General features: G+C 51.6%; 1 protein-coding gene across 1 annotated transcript in view; it reads right to left on the bottom strand.

Annotated features, from left to right (window-relative positions):
- Positions 1-1,279: 1,279 nt before the first annotated feature.
- The window catches only part of LOC137297013 (uncharacterized), a 145,290-nt gene continuing 120,743 nt past the window's right edge, over positions 1,280-25,826 (bottom strand). The window contains exons 23-24 of the mRNA XM_067828958.1: positions 1,749-1,854; positions 1,280-1,462 (exon numbers count right to left, since the gene is read on the bottom strand). Coding sequence (XP_067685059.1) covers positions 1,280-1,462; positions 1,749-1,854 — 289 coding nt within the window. The remainder of the gene's footprint in view (positions 1,463-1,748; positions 1,855-25,826) is intronic.

Below are 25,826 nucleotides of genomic sequence, written 5' to 3' on the forward strand. Positions count from 1 at the left end.
ATGAACATCCATTGAGATATGAAGACATGTATCAACCAGTTCAGCGAGACTGATAATCGGATTGTGTTAGTCGCCTCATACAACAGTATGGGGTGCTTAATATCAAATACACGGATCTTCACCTGTCCTTACTGTATGAAATTAAATTTGCATATAGCTGTACATTCTTCATAAGAAATATTGCCATTTGGATGATGCCCCCCTGGTGGTGATTAGCACAGGGCTCTGGTCATGCAGGAAAAGGGACATGGCTTCATTGAGGTTACAAATATAGAACACAACCCAAAGCGACGGCGTGTGCAGATGAATACAGAATATACCAACTTGATAAGAACTGAATGTCGGAAAACTTCACGAATCCACTAACGACAATATGGAGGCGGAGGTCTCTCTGCTTAACAATAACGATCCAATTATAGGCGGAGGCTTGTAACGATCAAGTTCCTGAACCACCAACTCAGTCTTGAAGGCAGAGGCATATTTCCCAAACACACTAACGATCCCGTTCCTGAACCATCAACATAGTCTTGAAGGCGGAGGCATATTTGGCAACCACACTAACGATCCAGTTCCTGAACCACCAACATGGTCTTGAGGGCTGAGGCATATCCGCCAAACACACTAACGACCCATCCAGTCCCTGAACCACCATAGTCTTGAAGGCGGAGGTCTCTCTAATAAACACTGTGACGATCCAGTTCCTGAACCAGCAATCTAGCAGTATAGTCTTATTGGTGGAGTTTCTTACACACCAATAGAGCTTTGTTAACCTTTCCTAAGTCGGAAAATGCTCACCTTTAGGAAGTTAGTCCACATTGTTTCCCTCGGTATCAGCTGTGTCAGCCCCAGTGTCAAAAAAGGTCACACATTCTACGAGCAGAACCTTGTTAAAGGGAGGCCTCAGTCGGGATTCATAGACCATCAAGGCCAATGTCATATCACATGTCAAGATGCGTTCGTACAAATCTAAGAAAATAATCTCAATTCAAACTCTCACAAATAGGCTCCGCCATATGGAGTACTGTGGAGAAATGTTTGTATCCATATATACATAATCGAGCCTGGGAATTTGGCCTGACGAAAAACGTTTGTCTCATAAGGCAATTGCAACACCCGTTTTCAGTCAATATCAATGCAATTCCACTTGCCCAAATCTGTACAGGCACAAAGCAAATGGTTCACAACTGTATCGATGTTAAGATGAGACAACTTTTTCGAAGCGAACCGCAGCGGCGAACTGGTTAACAAATCCAGTTGTGGAACGTATTGACAGGATACTTCAGGAATAGAAACCAGTTTGTGAACTGGAATAACCAGAAGTTGACGTGTCGCTTGTGTCCACGCTGGTTGTCCTGCCAACAGATGGTTTGGTATTTTCTTGGCGGACGATTGTATCAGCTAATTTCGTCTGCGATGAGTGAATCGTCTCCTGTTTTGGGACACTTTCCAACGCGAGGTATTCCTGCAAGAGGGAATATATTACACGTCACTTAGTACTGGGTATAAAGGAGCATGCGCATACGTGTAACACGAAACGACCATAGTGAGGGAAAATCGGGAATCAAAGGGTAATGATAGACCGACGAGACGCAAGTCGTACATTAACATGTCGGACTATTGAGCAACTTAGAGCTTTATCAACACCCAGATCCCACACGCCACTACAGCCACAACTGGGTATATTCAACCTGTTAACCAGAAGGACAAGTCGCCAGAGAAAAACTCTACCCATGAGCACCCAGACGTACCCTTTCTGCAACTCCCAGAAGCAACTGGTCAAGAATCTCTGTTAGTCTGTGAAATGGCGGCCTCTGTCTGGGATCTTCATTCCAGCAAGCGCTAATAATTCCATACCTAAAATAAAGTTATATTTGACTGTTAAACCTACGCCTATATGCCTACCAGTGTAGGTAAGAGGATCATCGTTCGTTGTTATCGTCCTAGTTGTTGTTAAGGTTGTAATACTATGATTGTTTAAATTACCACATTCAGCTGCAAAGTATTGTGTTCGCTGGTAATTTGCCACCATTACTAAGATTCCGGTGAGAAATAAACCTAGGTACAATGAACCCTGAATGTTTTCTAAAAGTCCATGTACATAAGTGAAGACAACACTCCCGCTGACACAGTTTGTCAGGACAAATAGGAGGCGGTGCTATGCTGTAGCCTGTACCTAACGTTTGTCTTGACAATAAGGAGGCGGTGCTATGCTGTAGCCTGTACCTAAAGTTTATCTTGACAATTAGGAGGCGGTGCTATGCTGTAGCCTGTACCTAACGTTTATCTTCACAGTTAGGAGGCGGTGCTATGCTGTAGCCTGTACCTAACGTTTCTCTTGACAGTTAGTATGTGGGGCACATGCTGTAGCCTGTACCTAACGTTTGTCTTGACAGTTAGTGGGTGGGGCCCATGCTGTAGCCTGTACCTAACGTTTCTCTTGACAGTTAGGGGGTGGGGCCCATGCTGTAGCCTGTACCTAACGTCTCTCTTTACAGTTAGGGGGTGGGGCCCATGCTGTAGCCTGTACCTAACGTTTGTCTTGACAGATAGTGGGTGGGGCCCATGCTGTAGCCTGTACCTAACGTTTCTCTTGACAGTTAGGGGGTGGGGCCCATGCTGTAGCCTGTACCTAACGTCTCTCTTTACAGTTAGTGGGTGGGTACCATGCTGTAGCCTGTACCTAACGTCTCTCTTTACAGCTAGTGGGTGGGGCCCATGCTGTAGCCTGTACCTAACGTTTCTCTTTACAGTTAGGGGGTGGGGCCCATGCTGTAGCCTGTACCTAACGTTTCTCTTGACAGTTAGTGGGTGGGGCCCATGCTGTAGCCTGTACCTAACGTCTCTCTTTACAGTTAGTGGGTGGGGCCCATGCTGTAGCCTGTACCTAACGTTTCTCTTTACAGTTACGGGGTGGGGCCCATGCTGTAGCCTGTACCTAACGTTTCTCTTGACAGTTAGTGGGTGGGTACCATGCTGTAGCCTGTACCTAACGTCTCTCTTTACAGCTAGTGGGTGGGGCCCATGCTGTAGCCTGTACCTAACGTTTCTCTTTACAGTTAGTGGGTGGGGCCCATGCTGTAGCCTGTACCTAACGTTTCTCTTTACAGTTAGGGGGTGGGGCCCAGGCTGTAGCCTGTACCTAACGTTTCTCTTGACAGTTAGGGAGTGGGGCCCATGCTGTAGCCTGTACCTAACGTTTCTCTTGACAGTTAGGGGGTGGGGCCCATGCTGTAGCCTGCACCTAACGTTTCTCTTGACAGTTAGTGGGTGGGGCCCATGCTGTAGCCTGTACCTAACGTTTCTCTTGACAGTTAGTGGGTGGGTACCATGCTGTAGCCTGTACCTAACGTCTCTCTTTACAGTTAGGGGGTGGGGCCCATGCTGTAGCCTGTACCTAACGTTTGTCTTGACAGATAGTGGGTGGGGCCCATGCTGTAGCCTGTACCTAACGTCTCTCTTTACAGTTACGGGGTGGGGCCCATGCTGTAGCCTGTACCTAACGTCTCTCTTTACAGCTAGTGGGTGGGGCCCATGCTGTAGCCTGTACCTAACGTTTCTCTTTACAGTTAGGGGGTGGGGCCCATGCTGTAGCCTGTACCTAACGTTTCTCTTGACAGTTAGTGGGTGGGGCCCATGCTGTAGCCTGTACCTAACGTCTCTCTTTACAGCTAGTGGGTGGGGCCCATGCTGTAGCCTGTACCTAACGTTTCTCTTTACAGTTAGGGGGTGGGGCCCATGCTGTAGCCTGTACCTAACGTTTCTCTTGACAGTTAGTGGGTGGGGCCCATGCTGTAGCCTGTACCTAACGTCTCTCTTGACAGTTAGTGGGTGGGGCCCATGCTGTAGCCTGTACCTAACGTCTCTCTTTACAGTTAGTGGGTGGGGCCCATGCTGTAGCCTGTACCTAACGTTTCTCTTTACAGTTACGGGGTGGGGCCCATGCTGTAGCCTGTACCTAACGTTTCTCTTGACAGTTAGTGGGTGGGTACCATGCTGTAGCCTGTACCTAACGTCTCTCTTTACAGCTAGTGGGTGGGGCCCATGCTGTAGCCTGTACCTAACGTTTCTCTTTACAGTTAGGGGGTGGGGCCCATGCTGTAGCCTGTACCTAACGTTTCTCTTTACAGTTAGGGGGTGGGGCCCAGGCTGTAGCCTGTACCTAACGTTTCTCTTGACAGTTAGGGAGTGGGGCCCATGCTGTAGCCTGTACCTAACGTTTCTCTTGACAGTTAGGGGGTGGGGCCCATGCTGTAGCCTGCACCTAACGTTTCTCTTGACAGTTAGTGGGTGGGGCCCATGCTGTAGCCTGTACCTAACGTTTCTCTTGACAGTTAGTGGGTGGGTACCATGCTGTAGCCTGTACCTAACGTCTCTCTTTACAGTTAGGGGGTGGGGCCCATGCTGTAGCCTGTACCTAACGTTTGTCTTGACAGATAGTGGGTGGGGCCCATGCTGTAGCCTGTACCTAACGTCTCTCTTTACAGTTACGGGGTGGGGCCCATGCTGTAGCCTGTACCTAACGTCTCTCTTTACAGCTAGTGGGTGGGGCCCATGCTGTAGCCTGTACCTAACGTTTCTCTTTACAGTTAGGGGGTGGGGCCCATGCTGTAGCCTGTACCTAACGTTTCTCTTGACAGTTAGTGGGTGGGGCCCATGCTGTAGCCTGTACCTAACGTCTCTCTTTACAGTTAGTGGGTGGGGCCCATGCTGTAGCCTGTACCTAACGTTTCTCTTTACAGTTACGGGGTGGGGCCCATGCTGTAGCCTGTACCTAACGTTTCTCTTGACAGTTAGTGGGTGGGTACCATGCTGTAGCCTGTACCTAACGTCTCTCTTTACAGCTAGTGGGTGGGGCCCATGCTGTAGCCTGTACCTAACGTTTCTCTTTACAGTTAGGGGGTGGGGCCCATGCTGTAGCCTGTACCTAACGTTTCTCTTTACAGTTAGGGGGTGGGGCCCAGGCTGTAGCCTGTACCTAACGTTTCTCTTGACAGTTAGGGAGTGGGGCCCATGCTGTAGCCTGTACCTAACGTTTCTCTTGACAGTTAGGGGGTGGGGCCCATGCTGTAGCCTGCACCTAACGTTTCTCTTGACAGTTAGTGGGTGGGGCCCATGCTGTAGCCTGTACCTAACGTTTCTCTTGACAGTTAGTGGGTGGGTACCATGCTGTAGCCTGTACCTAACGTCTCTCTTTACAGTTAGGGGGTGGGGCCCATGCTGTAGCCTGTACCTAACGTTTGTCTTGACAGATAGTGGGTGGGGCCCATGCTGTAGCCTGTACCTAACGTCTCTCTTTACACTTACGGGGTGGGGCCCATGCTGTAGCCTGTACCTAACGTTTCTCTTTACAGTTAGGGGGTGGGGCCCATGCTGTAGCCTGTACCTAACGTTTCTCTTGACAGTTAGTGGGTGGGGCCCATGCTGTAGCCTGTACCTAACGTTTGTCTTGACAGTTAGTGGGTGGGTACCATGCTGTAGCCTGTACCTAACGTCTCTCTTTACAGTTAGTGGGTGGGGCCCATGCTGTAGCCTGTACCTAACGTTTCTCTTGACAGTTAGTGGGTGGGTACCATGCTGTAGCCTGTACCTAACGTCTCTCTTTACAGTTAGTGGGTGGGGCCCATGCTGTAGCCTGTACCTAACGTTTCTCTTGACAGTTAGGGGGTGGGGCCCATGCTGTAGCCTGTACCTAACGTTTGTCTTTACAGTTAGTGGGTGGGTACCATGCTGTAGCCTGTACCTAACGTCTCTCTTTACAGTTAGTGGGTGGGTACCATGCTGTAGCCTGTACCTAACGTTTCTCTTGACAGTTAGTGGGTGGGGCCCATGCTGTAGCCTGTACCTAACGTCTCTCTTTACAGTTACGGGGTGGGGCCCATGCTGTAGCCTGTACCTAACGTTTCTCTTGACAGTTAGTGGGTGGGGCCCATGCTGTAGCCTGAACTTAACGTTTCTCTTGACAGTTAGTGGGTGGGGCCCATGCTGTAGCCTGTACCTAACGTTTCTCTTGACAGTTAGTGGGTGGGGCCCATGCTGTAGCCTGTACCTAACGTTTCTCTTGACAGTTAGTGGGTGGGGCCCATGCTGTAGCCTGTACCTAACGTTTGTCTTGACAGTTAGTGGGTGGGGCCCATGCTGTAGCCTGAACTTAACGTTTCTCTTGACAGTTAGTGGGTGGGGCCCATGCTGTAGCCTGTACCTAACGTTTCTCTTGACAGTTAGTGGGTGGGTACCATGCTGTAGCCTGAACTTAACGTTTCTCTTGACAGTTAGTGGGTGGGGCCCATGCTGTAGCCTGTACCTAACGTTTGTCTTGACAGTTAGTGGGTGGGGCCCATGCTGTAGCCTGTACCTAACGTTTGTCTTGACAGTTAGTGGGTGGGGCCCATGCTGTAGCCTGTACCTAACGTTTCTCTTGACAGTTAGTGGGTGGGGCCCATGCTGTAGCCTGTACCTAACGTTTCTCTTGACAGTTACGGGGTGGGGCCCATGCTGTAGCCTGAACTTAACGTTTCTCTTGACAGTTAGTGGGTGGGGCCCATGCTGTAGCCTGTACCTAACGTTTCTCTTGACAGTTAGTGGGTGGGGCCCATGCTGTAGCCTGTACCTAACGTTTGTCTTGACAGTTAGTGGGTGGGGCCCATGCTGTAGCCTGTACCTAACGTTTGTCTTGACAGTTAGTGGGTGGGTACCATGCTGTAGCCTGTACCTAACGTTTGTCTTGACAGTTAGTGGGTGGGGCCCATGCTGTAGCCTGTACCTAACGTTTCTCTTGACAGTTAGTGGGTGGGGCCCATGCTGTAGCCTGTACCTAACGTTTCTCTTGACAGTTAGTGGGTGGGGCCCATGCTGTAGCCTGTACCTAACGTTTGTCTTGACAGTTAGTGGGTGGGTACCATGCTGTAGCCTGTACCTAACGTTTGTCTTGACAGTTAGTGGGTGGGGCCCATGCTGTAGCCTGTACTTAACGTTTGTCTTGACAGTTAGTGGGTGGGGCCCATGCTGTAGCCTGTACCGAACGTTTCTCTTGACAGTTAGTGGGTGGGTACCATGCTGTAGCCTGTACCTAACGTCTCTCTTTACAGTTACGGGGTGGGGCCCATGCTGTAGCCTGTACCTAACGTTTCTCTTGACAGTTAGTGGGTGGGGCCCATGCTGTAGCCTGTACCTAACGTTTCTCTTGACAGTTAGTGGGTGGGGCCCATGCTGTAGCCTGTACCTAACGTTTGTCTTGACAGTTAGTGGGTGGGTACCATGCTGTAGCCTGTACCTAACGTCTCTCTTTACAGTTAGTGGGTGGGGCCCATGCTGTAGCCTGTACCTAACGTTTCTCTTGACAGTTAGTGGGTGGGTACCATGCTGTAGCCTGTACCCAACGTCTCTCTTTACAGTTAGTGGGTGGGGCCCATGCTGTAGCCTGTACCTAACGTTTCTCTTGACAGTTAGGGGGTGGGGCCCATGCTGTAGCCTGTACCTAACGTTTGTCTTTACAGTTATTGGGTGGGTACCATGCTGTAGCCTGTACCTAACGTCTCTCTTTACAGTTAGTGGGTGGGTACCATGCTGTAGCCTGTACCTAACGTTTCTCTTGACAGTTAGTGGGTGGGGCCCATGCTGTAGCCTGTACCTAACGTCTCTCTTTACAGCTACGGGGTGGGGCCCATGCTGTAGCCTGTACCTAACGTTTCTCTTGACAGTTAGTGGGTGGGGCCCATGCTGTAGCCTGAACTTAACGTTTCTCTTGACAGTTAGTGGGTGGGGCCCATGCTGTAGCCTGTACCTAACGTTTGTCTTGACAGTTAGTGGGTGGGGCCCATGCTGTAGCCTGTACCTAACGTTTCTCTTGACAGTTAGTGGGTGGGGCCCATGCTGTAGCCTGTACCTAACGTTTCTCTTGACAGTTAGTGGGTGGGGCCCATGCTGTAGCCTGTACCTAACGTTTGTCTTGACAGTTAGTGGGTGGGTACCATGCTGTAGCCTGTACCTAACGTTTGTCTTGACAGATAGTGGGTGGGGCCCATGCTGTAGCCTGTGCTTAACGTTTGTCTTGACAGTTAGTGGGTGGGGCCCATGCTGTAGCCTGTACCTAACGTTTCTCTTGACAGTTAGGGGGTGGGTACCATGCTGTAGCCTGTACCTAACGTCTCTCTTTACAGTTAGGGGGTGGGGCCCATGCTGTAGCCTGTACCTAACGTTTCTCTTGACAGTTAGGGGGTGGGGCCCATGCTGTAGCCTGTACCTAACGTTTCTCTTGACAGTTATTGGGTGGGGCCCATGCTGTAGCCTGTACCTAACGTTTCTCTTGACAGTTAGTGGGTGGGTACCATGCTGTAGCCTGTACCTAACGTCTCTCTTTACAGTTAGTGGGTGGGTACCATGCTGTAGCCTGTACCTAACGTCTCTCTTTACAGTTAGGGGGTGGGGCCCATGCTGTAGCCTGTACCTAACGTTTGTCTTGACAGATAGTGGGTGGGGCCCATGCTGTAGCCTGTACCTAACGTCTCTCTTTACAGTTACGGGGTGGGGCCCATGCTGTAGCCTGTACCAAACGTTTGTCTTGACAGTTAGTGGGTGGGGCCCATGCTGTAGCCTGTACCTAACGTTTGTCTTGACAGTTAGTGGGTGGGGCCCATGCTGTAGCCTGTACCTAACGTTTGTCTTGACAGTTAGTGGGTGGGGCCCATGCTGTAGCCTGTACCGAACGTTTCTCTTGACAGTTAGTGGGTGGGGCCCATGCTGTAGCCTGTACCTAACGTCTCTCTTTACAGTTACGGGGTGGGGCCCATGCTGTAGCCTGTACCTAACGTTTGTCTTGACAGTTACGGGGTGGGGCCCATGCTGTAGCCTGTACCTAACGTTTCTCTTGACAGTTAGTGGGTGGGGCCCATGCTGTAGCCTGTACCTAACGTTTCTCTTGACAGTTAGTGGGTGGGGCCCATGCTGTAGCCTGTACCTAACGTTTGTCTTGACAGTTAGTGGGTGGGTACCATGCTGTAGCCTGTACCTAACGTCTCTCTTTACAGTTAGTGGGTGGGGCCCATGCTGTAGCCTGTACCTAACGTTTCTCTTGACAGTTAGTGGGTGGGTACCATGCTGTAGCCTGTACCTAACGTCTCTCTTTACAGTTAGTGGGTGGGGCCCATGCTGTAGCCTGTACCTAACGTTTCTCTTGACAGTTAGGGGGTGGGGCCCATGCTGTAGCCTGTACCTAACGTTTGTCTTTACAGTTATTGGGTGGGTACCATGCTGTAGCCTGTACCTAACGTCTCTCTTTACAGTTAGTGGGTGGGTACCATGCTGTAGCCTGTACCTAACGTTTCTCTTGACAGTTAGTGGGTGGGGCCCATGCTGTAGCCTGTACCTAACGTTTCTCTTTACAGCTACGGGGTGGGGCCCATGCTGTAGCCTGTACCTAACGTTTCTCTTGACAGTTAGTGGGTGGGGCCCATGCTGTAGCCTGAACTTAACGTTTCTCTTGACAGTTAGTGGGTGGGGCCCATGCTGTAGCCTGTACCTAACGTTTCTCTTGACAGTTAGTGGGTGGGGCCCATGCTGTAGCCTGTACCTAACGTTTGTCTTGACAGTTAGTGGGTGGGGCCCATGCTGTAGCCTGTACCTAACGTTTCTCTTGACAGTTAGTGGGTGGGGCCCATGCTGTAGCCTGTACCTAACGTTTCTCTTGACAGTTAGTGGGTGGGGCCCATGCTGTAGCCTGTACCTAACGTTTCTCTTGACAGTTAGGGGGTGGGTACCATGCTGTAGCCTGTACCTAACGTCTCTCTTTACAGTTAGGGGGTGGGGCCCATGCTGTAGCCTGTACCTAACGTTTGTCTTGACAGATAGTGGGTGGGGCCCATGCTGTAGCCTGTACCTAACGTCTCTCTTTACAGTTACGGGGTGGGGCCCATGCTGTAGCCTGTACCTAACGTCTCTCTTTACAGTTAGGGGGTGGGGCCCATGCTGTAGCCTGTACCTAACGTTTCTCTTTACAGTTAGGGGGTGGGGCCCATGCTGTAGCCTGTACCTAACGTTTCTCTTGACAGTTAGTGGGTGGGGCCCATGCTGTAGCCTGTACCTAACGTCTCTCTTTACAGTTAGTGGGTGGGGCCCATGCTGTAGCCTGTACCTAACGTTTCTCTTTACAGTTACGGGGTGGGGCCCATGCTGTAGCCTGTACCTAACGTTTCTCTTGACAGTTAGTGGGTGGGTACCATGCTGTAGCCTGTACCTAACGTCTCTCTTTACAGCTAGTGGGTGGGGCCCATGCTGTAGCCTGTACCTAACGTTTCTCTTTACAGTTAGGGGGTGGGGCCCATGCTGTAGCCTGTACCTAACGTTTCTCTTTACAGTTAGGGGGTGGGGCCCAGGCTGTAGCCTGTACCTAACGTTTCTCTTGACAGTTAGGGAGTGGGGCCCATGCTGTAGCCTGTACCTAACGTTTCTCTTGACAGTTAGGGGGTGGGGCCCATGCTGTAGCCTGCACCTAACGTTTCTCTTGACAGTTAGTGGGTGGGGCCCATGCTGTAGCCTGTACCTAACGTTTCTCTTGACAGTTAGTGGGTGGGTACCATGCTGTAGCCTGTACCTAACGTCTCTCTTTACAGTTAGGGGGTGGGGCCCATGCTGTAGCCTGTACCTAACGTTTCTCTTTACACTTACGGGGTGGGGCCCATGCTGTAGCCTGTACCTAACGTTTCTCTTTACAGTTAGGGGGTGGGGCCCATGCTGTAGCCTGTACCTAACGTTTCTCTTGACAGTTAGTGGGTGGGGCCCATGCTGTAGCCTGTACCTAACGTTTGTCTTGACAGTTAGTGGGTGGGTACCATGCTGTAGCCTGTACCTAACGTCTCTCTTTACAGTTAGTGGGTGGGGCCTATGCTGTAGCCTGTACCTAACGTTTCTCTTGACAGTTAGTGGGTGGGTACCATGCTGTAGCCTGTACCTAACGTCTCTCTTTACAGTTAGTGGGTGGGGCCCATGCTGTAGCCTGTACCTAACATTTCTCTTGACAGTTAGGGGGTGGGGCCCATGCTGTAGCCTGTACCTAACGTTTGTCTTTACAGTTAGTGGGTGGGTACCATGCTGTAGCCTGTACCTAACGTCTCTCTTTACAGTTAGTGGGTGGGTACCATGCTGTAGCCTGTACCTAACGTTTCTCTTGACAGTTAGTGGGTGGGGCCCATGCTGTAGCCTGTACCTAACGTCTCTCTTTACAGTTACGGGGTGGGGCCCATGCTGTAGCCTGTACCTAACGTTTCTCTTGACAGTTAGTGGGTGGGGCCCATGCTGTAGCCTGAACTAAACGTTTCTCTTGACAGTTAGTGGGTGGGGCCCATGCTGTAGCCTGTACCTAACGTTTCTCTTGACAGTTAGTGGGTGGGGCCCATGCTGTAGCCTGTACCTAACGTTTCTCTTGACAGTTAGTGGGTGGGGCCCATGCTGTAGCCTGTACCTAACGTTTGTCTTGACAGTTAGTGGGTGGGGCCCATGCTGTAGCCTGTACCTAACGTTTGTCTTGACAGTTAGTGGGTGGGTACCATGCTGTAGCCTGTACCTAACGTTTGTCTTGACAGTTAGTGGGTGGGGCCCATGCTGTAGCCTGTACCTAACGTTTGTCTTGACAGTTAGTGGGTGGGGCCCATGCTGTAGCCTGTACCTAACGTTTCTCTTGACAGTTAGTGGGTGGGGCCCATGCTGTAGCCTGTACCTAACGTTTGTCTTGACAGTTAGTGGGTGGGTACCATGCTGTAGCCTGTACCTAACGTTTGTCTTGACAGTTAGTGGGTGGGGCCCATGCTGTAGCCTGTACTTAACGTTTGTCTTGACAGTTAGTGGGTGGGGCCCATGCTGTAGCCTGTACCTAACGTTTCTCTTGACAGTTAGTGGGTGGGGCCCATGCTGTAGCCTGTACCTAACGTCTCTCTTTACAGCTACGGGGTGGGGCCCATGCTGTAGCCTGTACCTAACGTTTCTCTTGACAGTTAGTGGGTGGGGCCCATGCTGTAGCCTGAACTTAACGTTTCTCTTGACAGTTAGTGGGTGGGGCCCATGCTGTAGCCTGTACCTAACGTTTGTCTTGACAGTTAGTGGGTGGGGCCCATGCTGTAGCCTGTACCTAACGTTTGTCTTGACAGTTAGTGGGTGGGGCCCATGCTGTAGCCTGTACCTAACGTTTCTCTTGACAGTTAGTGGGTGGGGCCCATGCTGTAGCCTGTACCTAACGTTTGTCTTGACAGTTAGTGGGTGGGTACCATGCTGTAGCCTGTACCTAACGTTTGTCTTGACAGTTAGTGGGTGGGGCCCATGCTGTAGCCTGTGCTTAACGTTTGTCTTGACAGTTAGTGGGTGGGGCCCATGCTGTAGCCTGTACCTAACGTTTCTCTTGACAGTTAGTGGGTGGGTACCATGCTGTAGCCTGTACCTAACGTCTCTCTTTACAGTTAGGGGGTGGGGCCCATGCTGTAGCCTGTACCTAACGTTTCTCTTGACAGTTAGGGGGTGGGGCCCATGCTGTAGCCTGTACCTAACGTTTCTCTTGACAGTTAGTGGGTGGGGCCCATGCTGTAGCCTGTACCTAACGTTTCTCTTGACAGTTAGTGGGTGGGTACCATGCTGTAGCCTGTACCTAACGTCTCTCTTTAGAGTTAGTGGGTGGGTACCATGCTGTAGCCTGTACCTAACGTCTCTCTTTACAGTTAGGGGGTGGGGCCCATGCTGTAGCCTGTACCTAACGTTTGTCTTGACAGTTAGTGGGTGGGGCCCATGCTGTAGCCTGTACCTAACGTTTGTCTTGACAGTTAGTGGGTGGGGCCCATGCTGTAGCCTGTACCTAACGTTTCTCTTGACAGTTAGTGGGTGGGGCCCATGCTGTAGCCTGTACCTAACGTTTCTCTTGACAGTTAGTGGGTGGGGCCCATGCTGTAGCCTGTACCTAACGTTTCTCTTGACAGTTAGGGGGTGGGTACCATGCTGTAGCCTGTACCTAACGTCTCTCTTTACAGTTAGGGGGTGGGGCCCATGCTGTAGCCTGTACCTAACGTTTGTCTTGACAGATAGTGGGTGGGGCCCATGCTGTAGCCTGTACCTAACGTCTCTCTTTACAGTTACGGGGTGGGGCCCATGCTGTAGCCTGTACCTAACGTCTCTCTTTACAGCTAGTGGGTGGGGCCCATGCTGTAGCCTGTACCTAACGTTTCTCTTTACAGTTTGGGGGTGGGGCCCATGCTGTAGCCTGTACCTAACGTTTCTCTTGACAGTTAGTGGGTGGGGCCCATGCTGTAGCCTGTACCTAACGTCTCTCTTTACAGTTAGTGGGTGGGGCCCATGCTGTAGCCTGTACCTAACGTTTCTCTTTACAGTTACGGGGTGGGGCCCATGCTGTAGCCTGTACCTAACGTTTCTCTTGACAGTTAGTGGGTGGGTACCATGCTGTAGCCTGTACCTAACGTCTCTCTTTACAGCTAGTGGGTGGGGCCCATGCTGTAGCCTGTACCTAACGTTTCTCTTTACAGTTAGGGGGTGGGGCCCATGCTGTAGCCTGTACCTAACGTTTCTCTTGACAGTTAGGGGGTGGGGCCCATGCTGTAGCCTGTACCTAACGTTTCTCTTGACAGTTAGGGAGTGGGGCCCATGCTGTAGCCTGTACCTAACGTTTCTCTTGACAGTTAGGGGGTGGGGCCCATGCTGTAGCCTGCACCTAACGTTTCTCTTGACAGTTAGTGGGTGGGGCCCATGCTGTAGCCTGTACCTAACGTTTCTCTTGACAGTTAGTGGGTGGGTACCATGCTGTAGCCTGTACCTAACGTCTCTCTTTACAGTTAGGGGGTGGGGCCCATGCTGTAGCCTGTACCTAACGTTTCTCTTTACACTTACGGGGTGGGGCCCATGCTGTAGCCTGTACCTAACGTTTCTCTTTACAGTTAGGGGGTGGGGCCCATGCTGTAGCCTGTACCTAACGTTTCTCTTGACAGTTAGTGGGTGGGGCCCATGCTGTAGCCTGTACCTAACGTTTGTCTTGACAGTTAGTGGGTGGGTACCATGCTGTAGCCTGTACCTAACGTCTCTCTTTACAGTTAGTGGGTGGGGCCCATGCTGTAGCCTGTACCTAACGTTTCTCTTGACAGTTAGTGGGTGGGTACCATGCTGTAGCCTGTACCTAACGTCTCTCTTTACAGTTAGTGGGTGGGGCCCATGCTGTAGCCTGTACCTAACGTTTCTCTTGACAGTTAGGGGGTGGGGCCCATGCTGTAGCCTGTACCTAACGTTTGTCTTTACAGTTAGTGGGTGGGTACCATGCTGTAGCCTGTACCTAACGTCTCTCTTTACAGTTAGTGGGTGGGTACCATGCTGTAGCCTGTACCTAACGTTTCTCTTGACAGTTAGTGGGTGGGGCCCATGCTGTAGCCTGTACCTAACGTCTCTCTTTACAGTTACGGGGTGGGGCCCATGCTGTAGCCTGTACCTAACGTTTCTCTTGACAGTTAGTGGGTGGGGCCCATGCTGTAGCCTGAACTTAACGTTTCTCTTGACAGTTAGTGGGTGGGGCCCATGCTGTAGCCTGTACCTAACGTTTCTCTTGACAGTTAGTGGGTGGGGCCCATGCTGTAGCCTGTACCTAACGTTTCTCTTGACAGTTAGTGGGTGGGGCCCATGCTGTAGCCTGTACCTAACGTTTGTCTTGACAGTTAGTGGGTGGGGCCCATGCTGTAGCCTGTACCTAACGTTTGTCTTGACAGTTAGTGGGTGGGTACCATGCTGTAGCCTGTACCTAACGTTTGTCTTGACAGTTAGTGGGTGGGGCCCATGCTGTAGCCTGTACCTAACGTTTGTCTTGACAGTTAGTGGGTGGGGCCCATGCTGTAGCCTGTACCTAACGTTTCTCTTGACAGTTAGTGGGTGGGGCCCATGCTGTAGCCTGTACCTAACGTTTGTCTTGACAGTTAGTGGGTGGGTACCATGCTGTAGCCTGTACCTAACGTTTGTCTTGACAGTTAGTGGGTGGGGCCCATGCTGTAGCCTGTACTTAACGTTTCTCTTGACAGTTAGTGGGTGGGGCCCATGCTGTAGCCTGTACCTAACGTTTCTCTTGACAGTTAGTGGGTGGGGCCCATGCTGTAGCCTGTACCTAACGTCTCTCTTTACAGCTACGGGGTGGGGCCCATGCTGTAGCCTGTACCTAACGTTTCTCTTGACAGTTAGTGGGTGGGGCCCATGCTGTAGCCTGAACTTAACGTTTCTCTTGACAGTTAGTGGGTGGGGCCCATGCTGTAGCCTGTACCTAACGTTTCTCTTGACAGTTAGTGGGTGGGGCCCATGCTGTAGCCTGTACCTAACGTTTCTCTTGACAGTTAGTGGGTGGGGCCCATGCTGTAGCCTGTACCTAACGTTTGTCTTGACAGTTAGTGGGTGGGTACCATGCTGTAGCCTGTACCTAACGTTTGTCTTGACAGTTAGTGGGTGGGGCCCATGCTGTAGCCTGTGCTTAACGTTTGTCTTGACAGTTAGTGGGTGGGGCCCATGCTGTAGCCTGTACCTAACGTTTCTCTTGACAGTTAGTGGGTGGGTACCATGCTGTAGCCTGTACCTAACGTCTCTCTTTACAGTTAGGGGGTGGGGCCCATGCTGTAGCCTGTACCTAACGTTTCTCTTGACAGTTAGGGGATGGGGCCCATGCTGTAGCCTGTACCTAACGTTTCTCTTGACAGTTAGTGGGTGGGGCCCATGCTGTAGCCTGTACCTAACGTTTCTCTTGACAGTTAGTGGGTGGGTACCATGCTGTAGCCTGTACCTAACGTCTCTCTTTAGAGTTAGTGGGTGGGTACCATGCTGTAGCCTGTACCTAACGTCTCTCTTTACAGTTAGGGGGTGGGGCCCATGCTGTAGCCTGTACCTAACGTTTGTCTTGACAGATAGTGGGTGGGGCCCATGCTGTAGCCTGTACCTAACGTCTCTCTTTACAGTTACGGGGTGGGGCCCATGCTGTAGCCTGTACCTAACGTTTGTCTTGACAGTTAGTGGGTGGGGCCCATGCTGTAGCCTGTACCTAACGTTTGTCTTGACAGTTAGTGGGTGGGGCCCATGCTGTAGCCTGTACCTAACGTTTGTCTTGACAGTTAGTGGGTGGGGCCCATGCTGTAGCCTGTACCGAACGTTTCTCTTGACAGTTAGTGGGTGGGGCCCATGCTGTAGCCTGTACCTAACGTTTGTCTTGACAGTTAGTGGGTGGGTACCATGCTGTAGCCTGTACCTAACGTTTGTCTTGACAGTTAGTGGGTGGGGCCCATGCTGTAGCCTGTGCTTAACGTTTGTCTTGACAGTTAGTGGGTGGGGCCCATGCTGTAGCCTGTACCTAACGTTTCTCTTGACAGTTAGTGGGTGGGTACCATGCTGTAGCCTGTACCTAACGTCTCTCTTTACAGTTAGTGGGTGGGGCCCATGCTGTAGCCTGTACCTAACGTTTCTCTTGACAGTTAGGGGGTGGGGCCCATGCTGTAGCCTGTACCTAACGTTTCTCTTGACAGTTAGTGGGTGGGGCCCATGCTGTAGCCTGTACCTAACGTTTCTCTTGACAGTTAGTGGGTGGGTACCATGCTGTAGCCTGTACCTAACGTCTCTCTTTACAGTTAGTGGGTGGGTACCATGCTGTAGCCTGTACCTAACGTCTCTCTTTACAGTTAGGGGGTGGGGCCCATGCTGTAGCCTGTACCTAACGTTTGTCTTGACAGATAGTGGGTGGGGCCCATGCTGTAGCCTGTACCTAACGTCTCTCTTTACAGTTACGGGGTGGGGCCCATGCTGTAGCCTGTACCTAACGTTTGTCTTGACAGTTAGTGGGTGGGGCCCATGCTGTAGCCTGTACCTAACGTTTGTCTTGACAGTTAGTGGGTGGGGCCCATGCTGTAGCCTGTACCTAACGTTTGTCTTGACAGTTAGTGGGTGGGGCCCATGCTGTAGCCTGTACCGAACGTTTCTCTTGACAGTTAGTGGGTGGGGCCCATGCTGTAGCCTGTACCTAACGTCTCTCTTTACAGTTAGGGGGTGGGGCCCATGCTGTAGCCTGTACCTAACGTTTGTCTTGACAGTTACGGGGTGGGGCCCATGCTGTAGCCTGTACCTAACGTTTCTCTTGACAGTTAGTGGGTGGGGCCCATGCTGTAGCCTGTACCTAACGTTTCTCTTGACAGTTAGTGGGTGGGGCCCATGCTGTAGCCTGTACCTAACGTTTGTCTTGACAGTTAGTGGGTGGGGCCCATGCTGTAGCCTGTACCTAACGTCTCTCTTTACAGTTAGTGGGTGGGGCCCATGCTGTAGCCTGTACCTAACGTTTCTCTTGACAGTTAGTGGGTGGGTACCATGCTGTAGCCTGTACCTAACGTCTCTCTTTACAGTTAGTGGGTGGGGCCCATGCTGTAGCCTGTACCTAACGTTTCTCTTGACAGTTAGGGGGTGGGGCCCATGCTGTAGCCTGTACCTAACGTTTGTCTTTACAGTTATTGGGTGGGTACCATGCTGTAGCCTGTACCTAACGTCTCTCTTTACAGTTAGTGGGTGGGTACCATGCTGTAGCCTGTACCTAACGTTTCTCTTGACAGTTAGTGGGTGGGGCCCATGCTGTAGCCTGTACCTAACGTTTCTCTTTACAGCTACGGGGTGGGGCCCATGCTGCAGCCTGTACCTAACGTTTCTCTTGACAGTTAGTGGGTGGGGCCCATGCTGTAGCCTGAACTTAACGTTTCTCTTGACAGTTAGTGGGTGGGGCCCATGCTGTAGCCTGTACCTAACGTTTCTCTTGACAGTTAGTGGGTGGGGCCCATGCTGTAGCCTGTACCAAACCTTTGTCTTGACAGTTAGTGGGTGGGGCCCATGCTGTAGCCTGTACCTAACGTTTCTCTTGACAGTTAGTGGGTGGGGCCCATGCTGTAGCCTGTACCTAACGTTTCTCTTGACAGTTAGTGGGTGGGGCCCATGCTGTAGCCTGCACCTAACGTTTGTCTTGACAGTTTGTGGGTGGGTACCATGCTGTAGCCTGTACCTAACGTTTGTCTTGACAGTTAGTGGGTGGGGCCCATGCTGTAGCCTCTGCTTAACGTTTGTCTTGACAGTTAGTGGGTGGGGCCCATGCTGTAGCCTGTACCTAACGTTTCTCTTGACAGTTAGTGGGTGGGTACCATGCTGTAGCCTGTACCTAACGTCTCTCTTTACAGTTAGTGGGTGGGGCCCATGCTGTAGCCTGTACCTAACGTTTCTCTTGACAGTTAGGGGGTGGGGCCCATGCTGTAGCCTGTACCTAACGTTTCTCTTGACAGTTAGTGGGTGGGGCCCATGCTGTAGCCTGTACCTAACGTTTCTCTTGACAGTTAGTGGGTGGGTACCATGCTGTAGCCTGTACCTAACGTCTCTCTTTACAGTTAGTGGGTGGGTACCATGCTGTAGCCTGTACCTAACGTCTCTCTTTACACTTACGGGGTGGGGCCCATGCTGTAGCCTGTACCTAACGTTTGTCTTGACAGATAGTGGGTGGGGCCCATGCTGTAGCCTGTACCTAACGTCTCTCTTTACAGTTACGGGGTGGGGCCCATGCTGTAGCCTGTACCTAACGTTTCTCTTTACAGTTAGGGGGTGGGGCCCATGCTGTAGCCTGTACCTAACGTTTCTCTTGACAGCTAGTGGGTGGGGCCCATGCTGTAGCCTGTACCTAACGTTTGTCTTGACAGTTAGTGGGTGGGTACCATGCTGTAGCCTGTACCTAACGTTTCTCTTGACAGTTAGTGGGTGGGTACCATGCTGTTACCTGTACCTAACGTCTCTCTTTACAGTTAGTGGGTGGGGCCCATGCTGTAGCCTGTACCTAACGTTTCTCTTGACAGTTACGGGGTGGGGCCCATGCTGTAGCCTGTACCTAACGTTTGTCTTTACAGTTAGTGGGTGGGTACCATGCTGTAGCCTGTACCTAACGTCTCTCTTTACAGTTAGTGGGTGGGTACCATGCTGTAGCCTGTACCTAACGTTTCTCTTGACAGCTAGTGGGTGGGGCCCATGCTGTAGCCTGTACCTAACGTCTCTCTTTACAGTTGCGGGGTGGGGCCCATGCTGTAGCCTGTACCTAACGTTTCTCTTGACAGTTAGTGGGTGGGGCCCATGCTGTAGCCTGTACTTAACGTCTCTCTTGACAGATAGTGGGTGGGGCCCATGCTGTAGCCTGTACCTAACGTTTCTCTTGACAGTTAGTGGGTGGGGCCCATGCTGTAGCCTGTACCTAACGTTTGTCTTGACAGTTAGTGGGTGGGGCCCATGCTGTAGCCTGTACCTAACGTTTCTCTTGACAGTTAGTGGGTGGGGCCCATGCTGTAGTCTGTACCTAACGTTTCTCTTGACAGTTAGTGGGTGGGGCCCATGCTGTAGCCTGTACCTAACGTTTGTCTTGACAGCTAGTGGGTGGGTACAATGCTGTAGCCTGCACCTAACGTTTGTCTTGACAGTTAGTGGGTGGGGCCCATGCTGTAGCCTGAACTTAACGTTTCTCTTGACAGTTAGTGGGTGGGGCCCATGCTGTAGCCTGTACCTAACGTTTCTCTTGACAGTTAGTGGGTGGGTACCACGCTGTAGCCTGTACCTAACGTCTCTCTTTACAGTTAGGGGGTGGGGCCCATGCTGTAGCCTGTACCTAACGTTTCTCTTTACAGTTAGGGGGTGGGGCCCATGCTGTAGCCTGTACCTAACGTTTCTCTTGACAGTTAGTGGGTGGGGCCCATGCTGTAGCCTGTACCTAACGTTTGTCTTGACAGTTAGTGGGTGGGGCCCATGCTGTAGCCTGTACCTAACGTCTCTCTTTACAGTTAGTGGGTGGGTACCATGCTGTAGCCTGTACCTAACGTTTCTCTTGACAGTTAGTGGGTGGGTACCATGCTGTAGCCTGTACCTAACGTCTCTCTTTACAGCTAGTGGGTGGGGCCCATGCTGTAGCCTGTACCTAACGTTTCTCTTTACAGTTAGGGGGTGGGGCCCATGCTGTAGCCTGTACCTAACGTTTGTCTTTACAGTTAGTGGGTGGGGCCCATGCTGTAGCCTGTACCTAACGTCTCTCTTTACAGTTAGTGGGTGGGTACCATGCTGTAGCCTGTACCTAACGTTTCTCTTGACAGTTAGTGGGTGGGGCCCATGCTGTAGTCTGTACCTAACGTCTCTCTTTACAGTTACGGGGTGGGGCCCATGCTGTAGCCTGTACCTAACGTTTCTCTTTACAGTTAGTGGGTGGGGCCCATGCTGTAGCCTGTACCTAACGTTTCTCTTGACAGTTAGTGGGTGGGGCCCATGCTGTAGCCTGTACCTAACGTTTGTCTTGACAGTTAGTGGGTGGGGTCCATGCTGTAGCCTGTACCTAACGTTTCTCTTGACAGTTAGTGGGTGGGGCCCATGCTGTAGCCTGTACCTAACGTTTGTCTTGACAGTTAGTGGGTGGGGCCCATGCTGTAGCCTGTACCTAACGTTTGTCTTGACAGTTAGTGGGTGGGGCCCAAGCTGTAGCCTGTACCTAACGTTTGTCTTGACAGTTAGTGGGTGGGGCCCATGCTGTAGCCTGTGCTTAATGTTTGTCTTGACAGTTAGTGGGTGGGGCCCATGCTGTAGCCTGTACCTAACGTTTCTCTTGACAGTTAGTGGGTGGGTACCATGCTGTAGCCTGTACCTAACGTCTCTCTTTACAGTTAGGGGGTGGGGCCCATGCTGTAGCCTGTACCTAACGTTTCTCTTGACAGTTAGGGGGTGGGGCCCATGCTGTAGCCTGTACCTAACGTTTCTCTTGACAGTTAGTGGGTGGGGCCCATGCTGTAGCCTGTACCTAACGTTTCTCTTGACAGTTAGTGGGTGGGTACCATGCTGTAGCCTGTACCTAACGTCTCTCTTTACAGATAGTGGGTGGGTACCATGCTGTAGCCTGTACCTAACGTTTCTCTTGACAGTTAGTGGGTGGGTACCATGCTGTAGCCTGTACCTAACGTCTCTCTTTACAGTTAGTGGGTGGGGCCCATGCTGTAGCCTGTACCTAACGTTTCTCTTGACAGTTAGTGGGTGGGTACCATGCTGTAGCCTGTACCTAACGTCTCTCTTTACAGTTAGTGGGTGGGGCCCATGCTGTAGCCTGTACCTAACGTTTGTCTTGACAGTTAGTGGGTGGGGCCCATGCTGTAGCCTGTACCTAACGTTTGTCTTGACAGTTAGTGGGTGGGGCCCAAGCTGTAGCCTGTACCTAACGTTTGTCTTGACAGTTAGTGGGTGGGGCCCATGCTGTAGCCTGTGCTTAATGTTTGTCTTGACAGTTAGTGGGTGGGGCCCATGCTGTAGCCTGTACCTAACGTTTCTCTTGACAGTTAGTGGGTGGGTACCATGCTGTAGCCTGTACCTAACGTCTCTCTTTACAGTTAGGGGGTGGGGCCCATGCTGTAGCCTGTACCTAACGTTTCTCTTGACAGTTAGGGGGTGGGGCCCATGCTGTAGCCTGTACCTAACGTTTCTCTTGACAGTTAGTGGGTGGGGCCCATGCTGTAGCCTGTACCTAACGTTTCTCTTGACAGTTAGTGGGTGGGTACCATGCTGTAGCCTGTACCTAACGTCTCTCTTTACAGATAGTGGGTGGGTACCATGCTGTAGCCTGTACCTAACGTTTCTCTTGACAGTTAGTGGGTGGGTACCATGCTGTAGCCTGTACCTAACGTCTCTCTTTACAGTTAGTGGGTGGGGCCCATGCTGTAGCCTGTACCTAACGTTTCTCTTGACAGTTAGTGGGTGGGTACCATGCTGTAGCCTGTACCTAACGTTTCTCTTGACAGTTAGTGGGTGGGGCCCATGCTGTAGCCTGTACCTAACGTCGCTCTTTACAGTTAGGGGGTGGGGCCCATGCTGTAGCCTGTACCTAACGTTTGTCTTGACAGATAGTGGGTGGGGCCCATGCTGTAGCCTGTACCTAACGTTTCTCTTTACAGTTACGGGGTGGGGCCCATGCTGTAGCCTGTACCTAACGTTTCTCTTTACAGTTAGGGGGTGGGGCCCATGCTGTAGCCTGTACCTAACGTTTCTCTTGACAGTTAGTGGGTGGGGCCCATGCTGTAGCCTGTACCTAACGTTTGTCTTGACAGTTAGTGGGTGGGTACCATGCTGTAGCCTGTACCTAACGTTTCTCTTGACAGTTAGTGGGTGGGTACCATGCTGTAGCCTGTACCTAACGTCTCTCTTTACAGTTAGTGGGTGGGGCCCATGCTGTAGCCTGTACCTAACGTTTCTCTTGACAGTTAGGGGGTGGGGCCCATGCTGTAGCCTGTACCTAACGTTTGTCTTTACAGTTAGTGGGTGGGTACCATGCTGTAGCCTGTACCTAACGTCTCTCTTTACAGTTAGTGGGTGGGTACCATGCTGTAGCCTGTACCTAACGTTTCTCTTGACAGTTAGTGGGTGGGGCCCATGCTGTAGCCTGTACCTAACGTCTCTCTTTACAGTTACGGGGTGGGGCCCATGCTGTAGCCTGTACCTAACGTTTCTCTTGACAGTTAGTGGGTGGGGCCCATGCTGTAGCCTGTACTTAACGTTTCTCTTGACAGTTAGTGGGTGGGGCCCATGCTGTAGCCTGTACCTAACGTTTCTCTTGACAGTTAGTGGGTGGGGCCCATGCTGTAGCCTGTACCTAACGTTTGTGTTGACAGTTAGTGGGTGGGGCCCATGCTGTAGCCTGTACCTAACGTTTCTCTTGATAGTTAGTGGGTGGGGCCCATGCTGTAGCCTGTACCTAACGTTTCTCTTGACAGTTAGTGGGTGGGGCCCATGCTGTAGCCTGTACCTAACGTTTGTCTTGACAGTTAGTGGGTGGGTACTATGCTGTAGCCTGCACCTAACGTTTGTCTTGACAGTTAGTGGGTGGGGCCCATGCTGTAGCCTGTGCTTAACGTTTGTCTTGACAGTTAGTGGGTGGGGCCCATGCTGTAGCCTGTACCTAACGTTTCTCTTGACAGTTAGTGGGTGGGTACCATGCTGTAGCCTGTACCTAACGTCTCTCTTTACAGTTAGGGGGTGGGGCCCATGCTGTAGCCTGTACCTAACGTTTCTCTTGACAGTTAGGGGGTGGGGCCCATGCTGTAGCCTGTACCTAACGTCTGTCTTGACAGTTAGTGGGTGGGGCCCATGCTGTAGCCTGTACCTAACGTTTGTCTTGACAGTTAGTGGGTGGGGCCCATGCTGTAGCCTGTACCTAACGTCTCTCTTTACAGTTAGTGGGTGGGTACCATGCTGTAGCCTGTACCTAACGTTTCTCTTGACAGTTAGTGGGTGGGTACCATGCTGTAGCCTGTACCTAACGTCTCTCTTTACAGTTAGTGGGTGGGGCCCATGCTGTAGCCTGTACCTAACGTTTCTCTTGACAGTTAGGGGGTGGGGCCCATGCTGTAGCCTGTACCTAACGTTTGTCTTTACAGTTAGTGGGTGGGGCCCATGCTGTAGCCTGTACCTAACGTCTCTCTTTACAGTTAGTGGGTGGGGCCCATGCTGTAGCCTGTACCTAACGTTTCTCTTGACAGTTAGTGGGTGGGGCCCATGCTGTAGTCTGTACCTAACGTCTCTCTTTACAGTTAGTGGGTGGGGCCCATGCTGTAGCCTGTACCTAACGTTTCTCTTGACAGTTAGTGGGTGGGGCCCATGCTGTAGCCTGTACCTAACGTTTCTCTTGACAGTTAGTGGGTGGGGCCCATGCTGTAGCCTGTACCTAACGTTTGTCTTGACAGTTAGTGGGTGGGGCCCATGCTGTAGCCTGTACCTAACGTTTGTCTTGACAGTTAGTGGGTGGGGCCCATGCTGTAGCCTGTACCTAACGTTTGTCTTGACAGTTAGTGGGTGGGGCCCATGCTGTAGCCTGTACCTAACGTTTCTCTTGACAGTTAGTGGGTGGGTACCATGCTGTAGCCTGTACCTAACGTTTGTCTTGACAGTTAGTGGGTGGGTACCAAGCTGTAGCCTGTACCTAACGTTTGTCTTGACAGTTAGTGGGTGGGGCCAATGCTGTAGCCTGTGCTGAATGTTTGTCTTGACAGTTAGTGGGTGGGGCCCATGCTGTAGCCTGTACCTAACGTTTCTCTTGACAGTTAGTGGGTGGGTACCATGCTGTAGCCTGTACCTAACGTCTCTCTTTACAGTTAGGGGGTGGGGCCCATGCTGTAGCCTGTACCTAACGTTTCTCTTGACAGTTAGGGGGTGGGGCCCATGCTGTAGCCTGTACCTAACGTTTCTCTTGACAGTTAGTGGGTGGGGCCCATGCTGTAGCCTGTACCTAACGTTTGTCTTGACAGTTAGTGGGTGGGGCCCATGCTGTAGCCTGTACCTAACGTCTCTCTTTACAGTTAGTGGGTGGGTACCATGCTGTAGCCTGTACCTAACGTTTCTCTTGACAGTTAGTGGGTGGGTACCATGCTGTAGCCTGTACTTAACGTCTCTCTTTACAGTTAGTGGGTGGGGCCCATGCTGTAGCCTGTACCTAACGTTTCTCTTGACAGTTAGGGGGTGGGGCCCATGCTGTAGCCTGTACCTAACGTTTGTCTTGACAGTTAGTGGGTGGGGCCCATGCTGTAGCCTGTACCTAACGTCTCTCTTTACAGTTAGTGGGTGGGTACCATGCTGTAGCCTGTACCTAACGTTTCTCTTGACAGTTAGTGGGTGGGGCCCATGCTGTAGTCTGTACCTAACGTCTCTCTTTACAGTTACGGGGTGGGGCCCATGCTGTAGCCTGTACCTAACGTTTCTCTTGACAGTTAGTGGGTGGGGCCCATGCTGTAGCCTGTACCTAACGTTTGTCTTGACAGTTAGTGGGTGGGGCCCATGCTGTAGCCTGTACCTAACGTTTGTCTTGACAGTTAGTGGGTGGGGCCCATGCTGTAGCCTGTACCTAACGTTTCTCTTGACAGTTAGTGGGTGGGTACCATGCTGTAGCCTGTACCTAACGTCTCTCTTTACAGTTAGGGGGTGGGGCCCATGCTGTAGCCTGTACCTAACGTTTCTCTTGACAGTTAGGGGGTGGGGCCCATGCTGTAGCCTGTACCTAACGTTTCTCTTGACAGTTAGTGGGTGGGTACCATGCTGTAGCCTGTACCTAACGTTTGTCTTGACAGTTAGTGGGTGGGTACCATGCTGTAGCCTGTACCTAACGTCTCTCTTTACAGTTAGTGGGTGGGTACCATGCTGTAGCCTGTACCTAACGTTTCTCTTGACAGTTAGTGGGTGGGTACCATGCTGTAGCCTGTACCTAACGTCTCTCTTTACAGTTAGTGGGTGGGGCCCATGCTGTAGCCTGTACCTAACGTTTCTCTTGACAGTTAGGGGGTGGGGCCCATGCTGTAGCCTGTACCTAACGTTTGTCTTTACAGTTAGTGGGTGGGGCCCATGCTGTAGCCTGTACCTAACGTCTCTCTTTACAGTTAGTGGGTGGGTACCATGCTGTAGCCTGTACCTAACGTTTCTCTTGACAGTTAGTGGGTGGGGCCCATGCTGTAGTCTGTACCTAACGTCTCTCTTTACAGTTACGGGGTGGGGCCCATGCTGTAGCCTGTACCTAACGTTTCTCTTGACAGTTAGTGGGTGGGGCCCATGCTGTAGCCTGTACCTAACGTTTGTCTTGACAGTTAGTGGGTGGGGCCCATGCTGTAGCCTGTACCTAACGTTTGTCTTGACAGTTAGTGGGTGGGGCCCATGCTGTAGCCTGTACCTAACGTTTGTCTTGACAGTTAGTGGGTGGGGCCCATGCTGTAGCCTGTACCTAACGTTTGTCTTGACAGTTAGTGGGTGGGGCCCATGCTGTA

This window comes from Haliotis asinina, chromosome 9 (assembly GCF_037392515.1).
Source record: "Haliotis asinina isolate JCU_RB_2024 chromosome 9, JCU_Hal_asi_v2, whole genome shotgun sequence".
Taxonomy (NCBI): domain Eukaryota; kingdom Metazoa; phylum Mollusca; class Gastropoda; order Lepetellida; family Haliotidae; genus Haliotis; species Haliotis asinina.